General features: G+C 32.6%; 1 protein-coding gene across 1 annotated transcript in view; it reads right to left on the reverse strand.

Moving 5' to 3' along the window:
* The window catches only part of DNAlig1 (DNA ligase 1), a 42,038-nt gene that overhangs the window by 24,516 nt on the left and 1,485 nt on the right, over positions 1-16,037 (reverse strand). Inside the window, 6 exon segments of the mRNA XM_076453077.1 lie at positions 745-903; positions 1,285-1,357; positions 3,019-3,273; positions 8,093-8,222; positions 8,780-9,032; positions 9,290-9,404. Coding sequence (XP_076309192.1) covers positions 745-903; positions 1,285-1,357; positions 3,019-3,273; positions 8,093-8,222; positions 8,780-8,788 — 626 coding nt within the window. The 5' untranslated portion in view covers positions 8,789-9,032; positions 9,290-9,404.

Raw genomic sequence — 16,037 nt, forward strand, 5'->3', positions numbered from 1 at the left:
CTGATGACCTTGAGGTGCAGAGAGAGCTCACTTCTGTGGCAACAGGTCACTAAACATTAATCTTCAAATTCACAATGAAACAATTTGACCACCAGGTTATGTCCAGTTTCACAAAAATAGAGCGACAATTAAAAATCATGCGAGACAGCACAGTATATAATATATATCACATTAACATTATTGGTCCAAGTTATCAATGTACTATCATGGAGGATAATGTCTGTGGTAATAGTACACAAATACATTGAGAATATTCCATCTGTAACAACAAATCCAAATGCAGATGTTAATCTAGTTAGCTGTCACCAAAAATCAAATGAATGTGTACATACAAAGCTAAATACTTACATCCACAATGTCTCAGCTTCTACTGTCTTTCACTGTCTACAAACCCAGTTGTGAAAAGATTTACCCTCACATTTCTTGAAGCAGAAATTACACCAGTCTAACATTTCCACTAATTAAACTTGGGATTAATAACAGCAGTGATAGTTAATTCATTAATGTTTTATAGTACTGATTCAACTGCTTATTAACAATTAATGTAATTGATAGTTTGAGAGCTATTTATTTATATATATATATTTATATAAACATATACAAACACACTCACACAGTTACTTCACAAAATAATTAAATTTGGCAAATCACATACAGAGTTCTTTACAATTCATTCTATTAAGACCAATGTAACAAAGCTCTTTTTTACTGTTTAACACCAAAAATATCTAGTTACATACACACCTTGCACTAACACTTTCTATTTCTTCCAAAGTTCTAGCCAGAGCCAGGTATGGTACCTTTTCACCTCTCTTCCAACAACAGTCCTCTATAGGATGGTAGTTATTTTTAGCAGGATTATAAGAACTGTTTTTACTACTGGAAGGTTTCAGTGCTTCTAATCTGAAAAAAAAAATAGTATACAAGTTTAGACTTTTCACCAAAGTCTTACCTTCTATAAGAAATCATAGATGAATTAAATATTTCATTACAGAAAAAAATACTGTTCATTTTTAACGTCATTTCTTCCTGTATTTAAATTTATTCTTTAAACCTAAAAAAAACAGTAAAATGACTTCAAATTTTAAATATGCTACAAAGGAATAACTCTGAACTTCAGCACTTAACTTTTGAACCCAATAAATTAGATTAATTAGTGTAATTTTGTAGTTCAAAATAAAATTCAGAGCCCTCTGTACGAGAAACCTACAGAGGAAACAACTTTATTAAACTGTTATTTTCCACATTCTTGAATATACCATTAAAAAACTGAAAAATTCTCACTTGTCTTTTGTTTCTTCCATATAACTCGATTCTTCTCCATTTTCTAATGTTTTAGTCTTATCTTTTTTTGGTGCTAATGAATTTAGAAACAAAGAAATGAATGTCATACATTGTCAGTTTTAATTAATTAAGCTCACTAAATAAACTTAAACAAATTTAATTTTGTTTAACACAATGTTCTCTCACCAAAAAGTTTATCATCTCACACACTTTTCAGCTGCTTCACTGTGGTGTAAATTATCTAGTTTTTTTGTTTATGAAATTTTCATCCTGCATTTCTTTCATACATAAATATTAACTTATCAAAAATTTACATACATGATTCAAATTTTTTCAGATTCAGAAAGGTTATCATTTAGAATAAAAAACTTTATTCAATATTTTAAAATCAATACAGAGGTTATGCTCCATTCATTCTGGGGGCAGTTAAAAATGTTAACATTTATTTAATACGAAAATATGTGTCTGCTTTAACTCGCCCTAAGTGTGGGTTCATACATGTCTCCCACTACATTAAGGGCACATTTTAACTTGACAAAGTATGATATTACATAAATGTTTTAAGATGAGAGTGTGTGATAAAATTAATAATTAATTCAAAAAAACATAAATGTTGCACATAATTTCAAATTTTGGAAGTGTAGAAATAGTAATTTTACACACTTGTTATTGTAAACATCTGCAAGATATTGTGTGATTATGTACCAAAAAATAAACATGGCACTCAAAATGTTGCTTATCTCTAAACATCAGCAAAAAAAAACCACATTCTGTCTCCTGTAGATTGATGTACACATACCCAAATGTCCATTCTTTTACCAAAATCAATAATCATTCCTCATTATTGTCCAAGATTGATTTTGTCAAGAGAAATATTTCTTTCCATTACTAAAAATTACTATGACTTTTTAACTGCTTTAGAATTTGTAACAAGACTGCAGTAAGATAACACATACTTTATAAATAAACTGAAGTAATAAACTAATTTTTAGATAATGTAATATCTTGCATCTACTTGTAATGGTTGCAAGATCACAAGAAGATGAATCTTATTAACCTAACCAAAACACATAAAGCTATATTTATGAACATCTCACTTTACACATGAAGTAGTCCCATTTCTGAATCCCTCACACTCAGGGTCAAACACGACCTATCAAAAGACACGTACACTACCAACTAAACTAAAGGTTCAATCCATCAGCTATTGCTAAAGACTTTCTTTTCATCAATTTAAATTAAAACATTCCCTGATAACTAAGTTTAACACAAAATTTAAAAACAGTTAACACTACTTCAGTGTTATTCAAGCAAAGGTATAAATTTTGACCAAAAAAGCATATTTTTCTATCTGTTATTTAAATGAATTTTAACATTTAAAAATAGTTTGCTTGTTTTGTTTGTTTTTAAATTTCGCACAAAGCTACTGGAGGGCTATCTGTGCTAGCCATCCCTAATTTAGTTGTGTAGGACTAGAGGGAAGGCAGCTAGTCATCACCGCCCACTGCCAACTCTTGGGCTACCCTTTTACCAATAAATAGTGGGATTGACCGTCACGTTATAACGCCCCCACGGCTGAAAAGGCAAGCATGTTTGAACATTTAAAAATAACGGTTACCTTTAACTCAAAACATGTTGCAACAATTCAGAAATAAACTATCAAATGTATAAAAAATGTAGATATATTTCCTACAAAAACAGAATTTTTTTTTAAATTACAAAACACACACACACCAAAAAATGGATGAATAGAGCTTTTAGTCTCGTCTTCACTGCAATCTCTTTGTTTACCAGTTTTTCCTTCCATTTTCTTAACTTTACTGTTGCTATTAGTTTCCTCTGAAGAGCATCGTTCATTTAACCTTGTAGAGATGACTGAGTTTCCTTCTGCATTCTCTTCATCTTCTTTCTTTAACTTCTTCTGGCACGCTGCCAGTTCTTCCTCCTCACTGTGTTCAGCTGGTACTTTTCTTTTCATGTGTTTCCGAGCTAAGTACGATCAAACAAAAATTTAATTATTTATCAAAATATAAATTCAAGTTTGAATACAGTAACTTTAAATGTATCTTTCTAGTGATAAAATTTAAAAACCTGTGCACAGGTAGCTGAATCACAAATACAGCAGGAACACTGTTTCAAGGTAATATTTCCTAAATCTAGAAGATTAACTGAGTAATTTAGTTTTTCCAAATCCAAAGTGACATAATGTAGGGATTACAAAGGTTGGATTACCCAAAGTTGTTTTAAAAGCTGACACACAAATGCACTATCTGAGACTCAACTGCATGCTTAAATGAATAAAAATATTTATGCGTTTCTTAAAAGAAGATTTCTACTTATCATTCATGATAACAAACTACCTAATAATACTGCTTTTTTCTGTGTTCCTTCTAATCCTCATCAACAAAATAACAATAGTGTGTATGTGTGTCTAAATAACATGTTTCAGATATATCAAGTTTCATTAAAAAAAAAAGAGAGAGAGAGAGAAGGCTGAAAGGAACATCAACAGATCATCTGTTCTGAAAAATTATGGCCCATTGGGGAAGGAAAACACAACCCTAGGTAAGATGCTGTGGTAAGGGTTGAAGTTTTGAAGCATAAAGTAAAGACAGTTGCAAACAGCAGAGGTATAGAGGTATAGAGGAGACTCTGTGTACAAACTCTGGACTAGGGAAGTGTGGAAATCCCCTGTGCAAAGGTAAAGCCCCTAATAATGAATGGGCTCCAGCATTTTCAAGGCTGAGGTCCTGGCAGAGCCACAGACCAGAGCATTAGTCCTGTTTTTATTGAATGAGGGCATGATAGATCTTTAGCATAAAACATCGATCCGCTCCCCAGGAAGCGGAAGAGACGACACGGAGGATGTTCAGTACCCTTGTACACTTGACTCACGGCTGCTTGATCTCTGATATAAAGGTCAGCTGAAAGTGAAAGATAGGCTCCAGGAACTTTGCCTCAGGGACTGCAGGAAGCACATATTCACTGACACGGAGCTCAAGATCTGAGTGAATACCCCATTGGTGATAAAAGTACCTGCAAACCGTTTTAGAGAAAAAAAAGTAAAACCATTTGCTGTGGTCCACTTCAGTAAATGACTGAGGGCAACCTGTAGCTGCCACTCAATAATCCTCATGTTCAACAAATTACACGAGATGTAGAAGTCACTGACAAAGAGCTCATTTGAAATAGTAGGAAGGAGTTGTCCAGTGATGGCATTAATCTTTATAATGAAAAGTGTGACACTCAAGACACGGCACTAAGGGACTCCAAGTGATAGTAGGATTGGTTGATTGATTTAGTGTTTTATGGCACAAAGCAGCTAGGCTATCTGCGCCAAACGTACGGTAAAAAGTAAAAGTAAATGTAGTAAATTTCATAAAAGAAATGAGGGTAAAACAAAACAGCAGTGAAAAACATAAATAGCATAAAACCAATGTTGACATCTAGTCCACAATATTAAGAGAGAAACCAGAGTAAAAGAAGTTGTAAAAGACTTTCCGTAGCATAATGGTAATTATCATAACCCATCAGGAAGACTAACAGGTAAGTACAAGAACCACCGTCAGTCACCTGTAGTTGGCCTTTCCAGTCCTGGTTCAGAGTTATGTGTCATTACAGCCATTATCAAAAGGTAAAGTAATAGAAGTGTTAAAAGACATGCAGCAAAGTCGTAATAATAACTCGACAGGACAACTAGTGGGTAATTCAAACAGATAGTTCAAACAGCAGCGTAAGTCACCTGAAGTTGGACTTTCCAGTTCTGGTGTCGAGTTACTTAATGTCACGACCATTTTATAATTTCAAATCGAACTAGAGAGATTGTGACTCTTAAAAGGGAACCACAATAAAAAAGGTTTAATGAAGAAATATATCCAGAAAAACTGGATAGAAGTAGATATTAATGAGAAATGGGCCAGTCGGTTTTGAATATCAGTGAGAACAGGGTGCAAACCAACGTGAAGCGATTCCAGGGCCAGTAGAGAACTAAGTGAGTCAGTATAAATATTGCAGTTTGAGTACTGCTTAGCTTCAATATGATCCAGGGCAAGAGATATGGTGTACAGTTCAGCAGTGAACACAGAAGCTGTAGAGGGGTTTCTGCGTGCAACCACTGATTAGAACGGAAACTTTGACAGTTCCACTGTATCAAAGTGGCCATTTTTACATATGAATAGGTAAATTGGGTGGAAAGCCCTTCTGTTTTTAACCATGTCTTTTTACTTTATTCTCTTTATTAGAAGAAGGTCTATTGAACCCCATGAATCCTGCTCTGGATCGAGTTGGCAGGTCTCTGTCATTGGAAGGAGATTCCAGTAACTGATGGCATGAACAAGTAATCATTCTGCATCTCAGGGCCAGAGAAGAAGATGAACCCAGGGAACCACTAAAAGGAGTAATGGGGATAGAAATGGGAGTGGATGTTAACTCGTCAACTCTCTTAATCATGGAGGACAAAAACCTCTTTAGGTGATTTGAAAATGACTCTACTGGAGACATGGAGGGATATGTCTGCACTCATACTGTAGCAGTGGAATGGAGTGCAGCAGCATATTTCTGAGATGGAGTAAGGGACAATAATTTCCAAGCCTCTGTATAGTAGATATTATTTACAGTCTTCAACTGTTGTACCACTTTCTCCTCCATCCACTTAGGGCTAAAATGAAAGTACAAGGGCTGTGAATCACTACTGTTGACACAGTGTGGTTCAAGTCTACATTTGTAAGCATCGTGGTCTTTGCCATCACAACGAGAACACATTAAAGATCCACAACAAGAGGTCTTTGAATGTCCCAACCACTTGCACTGAAAACATTGGAGATGGTTTGGAATATATGGCCTAATCTTACAATTTAAGTCCTGCTTTAATAGTGCCAGGTGAACATGGAAACATGAATATCAAAATAATTAGATCTGTAGGTAGCATTATTCCATCTTTAAACATGGAGATTTGGCACACCATAAAAAACACCTTGGCTGGAGAAGCAAGGATCTCTGACTCGGAAATGTTCTTTAAATCCCTCTCAACTATAACTTCTCTGGAAGAATTCAAAATTGTATGAGGAGTAACTTTGATGGGTATATCCCCGATGCTCTTTGAACTCAGGAGGTGTTTAGTTTTTTGTGGTGAAGATGTTTCCACCAAAATGCCTCCAAATCATAACTTCCTTACTGATTTGGGAAAGCCAGCAAGCCCTCTAATCCCTTTCTAATAAAAAAAAGGGAAAGGTCATAAGGATTTCTCTGATAAGGAATGCACAATTAGAAATTACGTACAGAATCTGACTGTAATAGTGACTGTGCAATAGAGTCATCCGTGTATGGTCATTTTCCTATAATCTGTTTTTCTCAATTTTTTTCATGGATGGGGGTATCCATAATAAAGGGAATACATTTTAGTGCCCACTGTCATGGAGCTCTACAAGGGGACAAACTACAATGCCAAACAAGGATGTTGCAGCAATGCCAGGGTTTTGTGAGCACTATAACCAAACATCAGCATCAGACACAATGTCCACAACACTCGCTGAGAACGACCAACACTGGTACTCAGTTTAACCTAACCCAAGTAGACCAGCTGACTGACACTGGGGGGGAGGGGGGTCACCCCAAGGCCACCTGTTTACAGGAATTCAAGGCCAAAGTGGTGTGCTAGGGTTGGACCCCCTCAACCACCAGGATCCTCTCCTCCTCTTCACAGATTGCCACACATGGCAAAGACTTGGGTGGATGTTTAGATCCCAGAAGAGGTAAACTGATAATACAGAACCTTCTCTGGGAGGTTCCCTCACCATGTATAGGAATACACACCAAGGAGACAAAATATTATTAGTCAACTACAGTGTGTGTACTATAGGCCCTGGAAGCTATAATTATGATTAATGCCTATTAATCAGAAAACTACAGAAATATATTAATGTTTAATAAACTTCTAAATTCATATTTCTGATTATTTGAAAGAGTAATATGTAACATATGTAAAATAATACATCAGACTCATCCAAAATGAATTATAATATGTAACATAGAGATGGGGACACAAAAACAAAACAACAAATCACTGAAAAGCATCACTTTTCCATACAGGTAACTTTCTCAAACTCTCATTAAGTTACCCTTATCGATGTGAAATGTCACCGAGCAAAGAAAATAATAAAAACATCATTTACAACTGTCTTTCACAATATCAAATTTTAAAAACAATCATCTGAAATACAATTTCTCTTTACATGTAAAAGCTAAATGCTAGCTCCAAACATTCAAAACAGCTGATATATAATGAACTTAACAGTTTTATCATCAGGCTGTTATGACGACTGTCATCCATCACTGATACGTAAAAGATAACAAAATCTGACTAAATAATTTGTCTTTAAATACCTCTAATATACTCAAGTTTTACACTTTTGTCTCTCTTTCCAACAATCCCTCCCAAAACAGAATTGTTTTCCTTTCTCCTAACAACAGTCTCAATTACATAAATTGTCTTGAATTACCACAACAACTCAATACAACAGAGAAAAAAAAAAAATACACATTAAATTTTTTTATTATTTCTAGTGCTTCAGAGTTGATAAGAATGAAAAGACAGCTTGAAGATAGATAGGCTATACAAGTCACTGTAAAGCATTTTTATAAAGTGTAAAAGGAAGTAGGATAAAACATAATAAAATACAAAATTTGGGATAAGTACATCAATGTCATGACACTTTCAGTGAAGTTGTTTTTTGAAGTCTTTTATTCAATTTTTTTTTCCAAAAAATTTGAAATTTAGCTTGACTTTTGAAATATAATACACAGTTACTACCTGTTCGTCGTTTAGGAATTGCTTCAGTCAGCTGAGTTGTGGGCAGAGATTTCTGATCACTAGATGTAGATGGTGGTAGATTTTCTTTAAAATTTACTTTAGTTTTTTTGTCTGGCTTCACTTCTGCTGGCTGAAATTATAACACAAGAAAAGGAAAGACATATGCAAATGAAAATAAGCACTTGAATATAATTAGTGGTTGTATTCTGAGCTGATACTAAAGAAATATCTGATGCACATATTTCCTAAACTGTTTCATATGCAACTGTAAGGAAATTAGATCTTTTCATCTGATTCTGTATATAATATGAATAGCATTTACTTGTAAGAAATTTATTCAGACAGCAGTGACTTGCTATAGAACCTGTTATTTCTAACTGGTTATTTTATTAATAAATACAGCTGTTTACTAAATCAGTACCATTTCAACTTTTCTTTTGTTAACTCACTCTTTACTTTACGTCAAATAATTTTGGTCAAAAGTTTACAACAAGGACAATTATTTTAAAAACTGTCTTAATTTCAGTAGGTTAGGTTAATAACATTTTCCACTTCACAGAAGACCTAAACTGCGAGCACATCATAAACAACGAGACAGTGAGCCAACCGTAGTTACAAAATCATTCCTGTAATGTTGGTTAAAACATGCTAGTGTCATCTACTTTAAATACAAACTTTCATGCTCACATTATCCATTCCTGTTTTATCTTCACTGGAAAATATTTCTTCTTTTTCACTGGAGGAATATCTGGATTTCCTAGGACTTTTGTCGCTTACTTCTTCCTCGTCTTCACTGTCAACGAGTCGATTTAGTCTTTTCCTAGCAGAACTTTTTACAGGATGTTCATCTTCATCACATTCTACGGAGTCGTTCTGTTCTTCTATCGAGATTTCTGCTTCTCTTTTATCCACTGAATCACTCTGTACCTTAGTTGAAGAACTAACAGCGAAGTAAAAATTTAAAATTATTTTAGCCCATTCTAAGTAACAACTAATTTACATTGAAGTTTTTTTTTTAATATCTTTAACAGTTATCTCACTACATTAATTTAATGATAACAGAAGAATAAATATAATAATGTCTAAATTATTTTAAGCCCTACGTTAGCTCTAGAATACAATATGTTCCATTGTTTAAGTTGATATAAAAGAACTTCAAACCTCTTCCACTATGTAATTCAGACTTGTATTTCCTACCTGCTACTTGTCTTCTTATTTCCACTCTTTTTCTTTGGTGCTTTCTCTTTACTTTGTGATTTTGACTTTTTTAGTGTCGTTACAGCTCTGCTGAGGTTGTGATTTAAAGAAATTTCTGAAGAAAGAATTAAAAATTTACCTTTTTTTGTATAAAGTTTCTAAAGCAACAACACAGTAACGAATTTACAAAATAAAGCTGATATTACTTAAATACTCAAATTAAGAAATATCCACTAATATGCCTACATCCTTTTGGCTTCAATAACGTACTATATTCAACTTTTCCACATCATACATTACATACTTAACTTTTATAACAAGTTAAACTCTAACAAAAAAATATCAGATGAAAGATGCACCATACAGTAATTTACCAGAGTAATGTTTTTAATAACAAGCAAAACATGAACACAATAACAGGAAGCATTTGTGAAATATTTCGGAACCTTAAAAACTCAGTCATCAATAATCTGGAGATACACAGAACAAACACAGTGTTAATTATAACAGAAATGTGACATAATTTGTAATGCATAACTAAACAATTTGAACATAAAAAGCATAACAAGAGAAAGTATAAAGTATTTAGCACAAATGAAACAATTAAAAAAGATTTATATCCAGTGAAGAACGTGTCTTACTTAGAGATGGAAGAACAGTTTTTTGTGTATAATGTTTGTTTACGTTAGAAGTTCAGTGTGACATCTGATCGTTGAGAGAATTACGAAGTTGAAGAGAGAAATCAGATACCCTGTTTATGTACTATGCTGGTACACAGCAGAGTTGTAAGGGCTTGTAACTTTTCTTCCAGTGTTTACAGATATGCCCACAAATGGTAGCACTTAAAGGTAACATTTGCTTTTACCAATACAGGACACTTCCTATCACTACATTCATGTTTTTCTTTGTTATTAAGTTACATTTTCCAAAAAAAGTAAACCAAATAATAGAATAATTTTTAATTTTAATCATTATTTTCAGTGAAATTCACAATTAATGATGAAAATTATGTTTCCACCTGCTGACTAAACACAGTTCAGGGGAATAAACTAGTTTGCATTAATGGTTATTCTTCTTAACCTGTTGACTGCCAAGTATTTAAGCTGCTAAAGCAACTGCGAACCACATTCAAAATACAACTCTAATGTTTCTTTATTTTGTAACTTTTTTCATGATGCTATTTTTGATCAAAAGTGAAACAATTTGTAAGTAGGTCACATTTTATGTATGGTGCTGGCATCTAGCGTTGAAGTTAGGTATTATTAAGAACAAATTAACTCGTCTGTGGCACTGTGCTACCGATCGGCTTGGACGAGTTATCTAGTCTTCAGCACTGAACAGGTTAAAGCACACCTACATTTAACCTTACAAGTAGATTACTTACAGTGGGCAAGGAAATTCAAATCCATCTACATTACACTACAGTAAACACCAAAACTGTTGTGCAACAAATGTATTTCCTGTACCAAAAAATATTAACTCTAAATCACTTTATTGTTATACAGTTCCCTACTACTGGTGTCCACACATTACACCGAGTAATTTTAAATCTGCTTGTTAGAATATTCAGTGTAAAGAACTGAAATTATTCTTTTTACATTAAGTACACAGATGACAATAGCAGTAACAAGGCAGAATGAACTGCAGCACTCATGGTAGGTGTCTTTCATTATTTTGTGACTTATTTCATTAAGGAATCTGAAGTCAACAATGCCATGAACCAAGAAGTGATGCTTAAATAGTCCAGAAAAGTGTTTTAAAAAGTCAACAGAGATTCCCTCAGTAATTCTTGGGTTCAAAGACCCATACAAATGTTGGAGTTATTTATCAAAATGCTCCAATCTGTTATGTACATACACATTCGTATATGTGAAGTATAGGTGTGTAAACCTTAAACAAAATTTCAGTTTTGGTACTAACTTAAACTATAACTTCTTTACCTGTTCATGCATAAGGTATTCTATATGTAACACTGTAAAAAATCCTGTTCATTATATACTAAAAACCACATAATATATGAACAAATTTGCATGAAGTTAATGGATGCAAAATATATATGTGTATATAGTATATACAATATGACAGTCAAATCTTACTGGACTTCTACTGAGGTACACATTTTACATTGTGCACGTGTACACACAAGAATTATGCAGTCCATAACCTTCAAAAACTTCCATGATCCTCTAGAAACCTATCCAGTACTTTTCCAGACATAAAATGAACAGTAAAAGAGCTCGACTTCTTCAACAGCCAAAGTATAATGGCAAAACTTTCTGTTCTTGGACAACAGAAACTTCGCACACTTCTACAAAAGAGAAACCTCTTACTTCAAGTTAGACATATCTCTTGATATTGTTCACAAGATAACAAGGGAGATTTTACTGTTTACAAGGCTCAGATGTTCCAAAGTTTCCAACCAGATTTAAAACCCAAACTTCTGTTTTTTCATGAAAACCACAGCTAAAGAAACTGGTATTCCATACAGTTCCACTGAAGTTTTGAGCTTTTGATACGCTTGAACTTTCTCTGAAGCTATGTCCATATACAGTGATAAGGCAGTGGAAAGCAGGTTAAGATATGTAATCTGAAACAGAACTAGCTAACTCCTGGATAAGCTAATTATCATAGAAACTGCTATGCCAGGTAATAACACAACTATAATTTTTCATTATAATTTTAAGTTAATTCAAGGGTAATTGATGTAGTTGATTAACATAAAATAATAAATCAGAGCTAGTGTTTCCAAGTGTTACTATTTTTCATTATTCCAACTATACAAGTGTCATGTAAGAATAATCAACAAGTTGAATGTAAATGTTCAATTACTGAGCACTCATTGCTGTCTTAGTGACGTTTACAACACGGAAAGCTTTAGGTAAACTTATCACTCCGTTATGGTTAAGTGAAAAAGATTGAATGTAACACTATGTAAAAATGGTACAAGTTGAGAAACTAAAAAAAAACTCTACAAAACTTTTTTTTAGCATACATCATAGGTTATCTATTTTCATATTAAGAAGAAAAAAATGTAGGGACATGTGATGCATCAAGATCATTGTTTAAATAATTCACGTACATGCCATAACCTGATCAATTCAGTATCTAAGGCAAAACAGTTGATTTGAAACCCACCTTATCACAACAGATGTTGGATTACAAAAGTGCCTACTTTCCACAATATTCATGTTCAAACTTTTGCATAACCCACCCACCCTCCCACAACCAAGACTGGCACAGGTATATAAAGTTGGTCTCAGGCCAAGATCTTCTTTCAATTTAGACAAAGGTAAAATCTTTGAGCCATTGGTAAAACATCCAAAGTGACCTCGTCCAATGAGAAGTTTGCTTGAAGAAAATTAGTGCAAAGTTAACTACATGTATTAAAATATACACATAATCGTGACTGCAGACAGAATTTAACAAGTTCTTTTTAGCAGTGACTTAGAACGTAATATTTAAACAATGCCACATAAATAGTATTTTAACACAAAAATTAGTTCAAGTAAATCCTGCACTTCTCTTTTATTTTTTCTTCTATAAATGTGGAGAGAAGATAAAAAAAAAATGCTTTGTTGACAACTGTTTTCCTAACTTCACTGGAGTGAGATAAACAGCCATCTGAACTTCAGGCCTTACCTCATACATGCTTATGAGAGTACAACCTTGTAATCATCTCATTATTTAAAATATAATTCTCCTTACCGTAATTTTATACCTTGCATAAATATATTGCACTCATTTAGGTACTACAATGGATAACAAGGAAAAAAGAAACAAATCAGTATTTATAACATACAAATTATGCTTGTAAAGAAGTTTTGATTTTAAAATCTCCTCCCACACCAAAAAAAAAATTAAATATTTATTTTACACTTGTGTGTTGGTTTTTTAAAGAAAGCAAGATGTGGTGTAAATTAGGTTTTAATGTTATAAAGCAATTAATTTGGATCACCTGAAGGAATTTTAAGATCAATATGTGACACAAAACATTTTTAATATCAAAAGAAAGCTTTCTGAACAACACACTCTTATACATCTTCATACAAATATAACTATAAACAGTAATACAATCAAAATAATAGTTAACTCACTCTCAGAATTGGCCAAGCATAATTAATAACTGTAACACCTACAACAAATTAGGCTAGACCCAATCTTTACAATATTACCTTTTAATCTGACAAAATGCTTGGCTATTATTACTGCTAACTGGACTGGGCATCAGATTACAGCAATCTAAATTTTGTCCAATCAAGGATTTCTTTCACAAAAAAGGCTAAAATAATGTAACAATTGCAGCTTTACTTGTATTAAAAATTACCTGTTTATATACATATTTATATAATTCAACCATTTATTTTCATCTGCTCTACCTGAGAATCTCTCTCCATTGCAAGATATGTAGAAATGGTTTACTAATAAAAGACAAAAATAAATTGTGTACTTTGCACAGATTATAAAAAGCAGGTATTGTAAATTTTATCATTAAAGACAACAGTAATATTACTATATAGCCAGACAAGAAAATAATTTCACATTCTTAAATGTCTTCTACACTTTTAATTATACATATTAACATGTAATTAAATAACTTTTAAGCTATTAAAAAGTGTATGCCCTAATTTTTTATTCTTCCATTTGTTTTAGTTCTCTCTAAACTCCTGCAATTGGAGTTCAGATATGCTATTCAAATATTCATTATTTTACGCATATGATTATTCACTTGCTTCTTATGTACTACATATTTTAGGACAATTTTCTTGATGAGAAGAAACCCACTTAAAATAAAAATGTATATCAGAACAGCTGCAATGGTTATTAACTTTTACTGATAAAGCAGAAAACAATGTTTTGCCCTTCTCTGCTTTATTACTAAAAGTGTTAACACCCACACCAGCCATTCTGAGATACATTTTTAGTACTTCTTTGTGTACTATGTTCTCTGTTTAAACCCCGTTATGTCTGAACTTACCTACATTACACCACTGTTAACTGTACACACAGTTGCAAACTCTCTTTATTAGCTAAAAATTCACAACTATATAGAGTAAAACCTGTCTAAGCCAAAAACTGCATTGAGTGGAAACCTGTACAAGCCAGAACTATCAAAATTTTGCAGCATTATCTTAAGATTTCTCCTACAAAAAGCCCTCTATATGGTGGAACCTGCGTAACATGGACGGAAAATTATCTTTCAACTATTTCATCTATCAACAAGTAGAATTAGAACCTGAGTAAGGCAGAAAAAATGTTTTTGATTAATAATTTATTTAAGTATTGATATTATTATTTATTTAATGATTTGTTTAAATATTAATAAATTTTCAGACATTTTGTTACAGTAAGTATTGGTTAAACATATTCTGTTCTTTTTTTCTCCAGTCATTATTTTTTGCAGTTAAATTAGATTCATGGTTTATAGAAATATATTTGACTTATAAGTGAAAATTCTACTATTTAAATACTTCTCACAAAAAAAGAAGAATTCCTATCTTTGCTAATTTTAAAATTTTGGGAAAACTCAATACCCTCATTTTTTTTAAAGTAGTTTGTTATGACAATTCTAATGAAATCCAAACTCTGAAAAGATTGATGCAGATGATTTTGTAAATGTGGAAAATTTTGTGAACATTGACAAGAATGTTGTAATAGAAACTGATGATACTGATTTAAAATCTATAACAGAATCACAGGATGGTAACAGTATGAGAGATTCAGAAGATGAACAAAATGGAAAAGATAGTGAGGAAATAGAAATTCCTACTTCATCACAAGTGTTAACGTTATCAAAATGTATGCAAAAATGAAGGGGGAAAATGAACTTCATGAAAAGGCCATAGAAAATTTTATTCTCTTTTAACCACATGAGAAAGCTCATTAAAAAAAATGAAACAGTTGAAATTGGACACTTTCATCAAATAAATTTAAGATTTTGTGTACTTATGTATATTTTGAATGTCTGAATTTGTTCTTATTCTAATAGATACAGCATAAACAGTATAATAACTTTATTCATAAATGTCTTACTTCCCTTGAGCCAAGCAAATATACTGTTCTGCTCAATAATTACATATAATTAAGGAAATCCATGTTCCAAGCCAGAAGTTTTACTTGGTCATGTGCAATTCCACCTAAGATAGGTTTGAGTGTATTTTAAAATTTCACATTTCAGTTAAAAGCTTTGGTCTGAAAATTATCACATGACAGTTTAGTCAAAAAAACTATTATAATTTGGTTAAATTAAAAATGAATTAAAAGTAGGTGTAGGACTGAATTTTCATGAGGAGCATCCCTGCTTTGTTTCTTTAGTAGGTTAATATTTCATTCATTTTCAAATATGATGCTTCAATCCCAAAAAGAGCAGTAGCAGTCTATTAGAAATAAATATGAAGTTGCAATGAAAAGTTGTATGAAAGATATAAGACTATTCCAGAGTGTGTTCACCAACAAAATGATAATACAGGAGTCTCATCACTACATTCAAAATAATTATCAAGCAGGTTGCAAAAACAAAGATAACCGATTCTCAAAATTTAAGCTATGAAAGTCTTAATTTTTTTTTATTGTTTTCTCCTAAATGATAAAAGTTTAAAATAATTTACACAAACAGCACATGATACCATGTGAGAGAAGCCATTCCATAACTGGTCAAATATATATTTTAACAAAGGACAAAACTTTATCTCGGTTCCTCAGAGGTTAAGTCTATTTCACGTTATGTAAACAAGTTAATAGTTCTGCACTT

This window comes from Tachypleus tridentatus, chromosome 9 (genome assembly GCF_004210375.1).
Source record: "Tachypleus tridentatus isolate NWPU-2018 chromosome 9, ASM421037v1, whole genome shotgun sequence".
Taxonomy (NCBI): domain Eukaryota; kingdom Metazoa; phylum Arthropoda; class Merostomata; order Xiphosura; family Limulidae; genus Tachypleus; species Tachypleus tridentatus.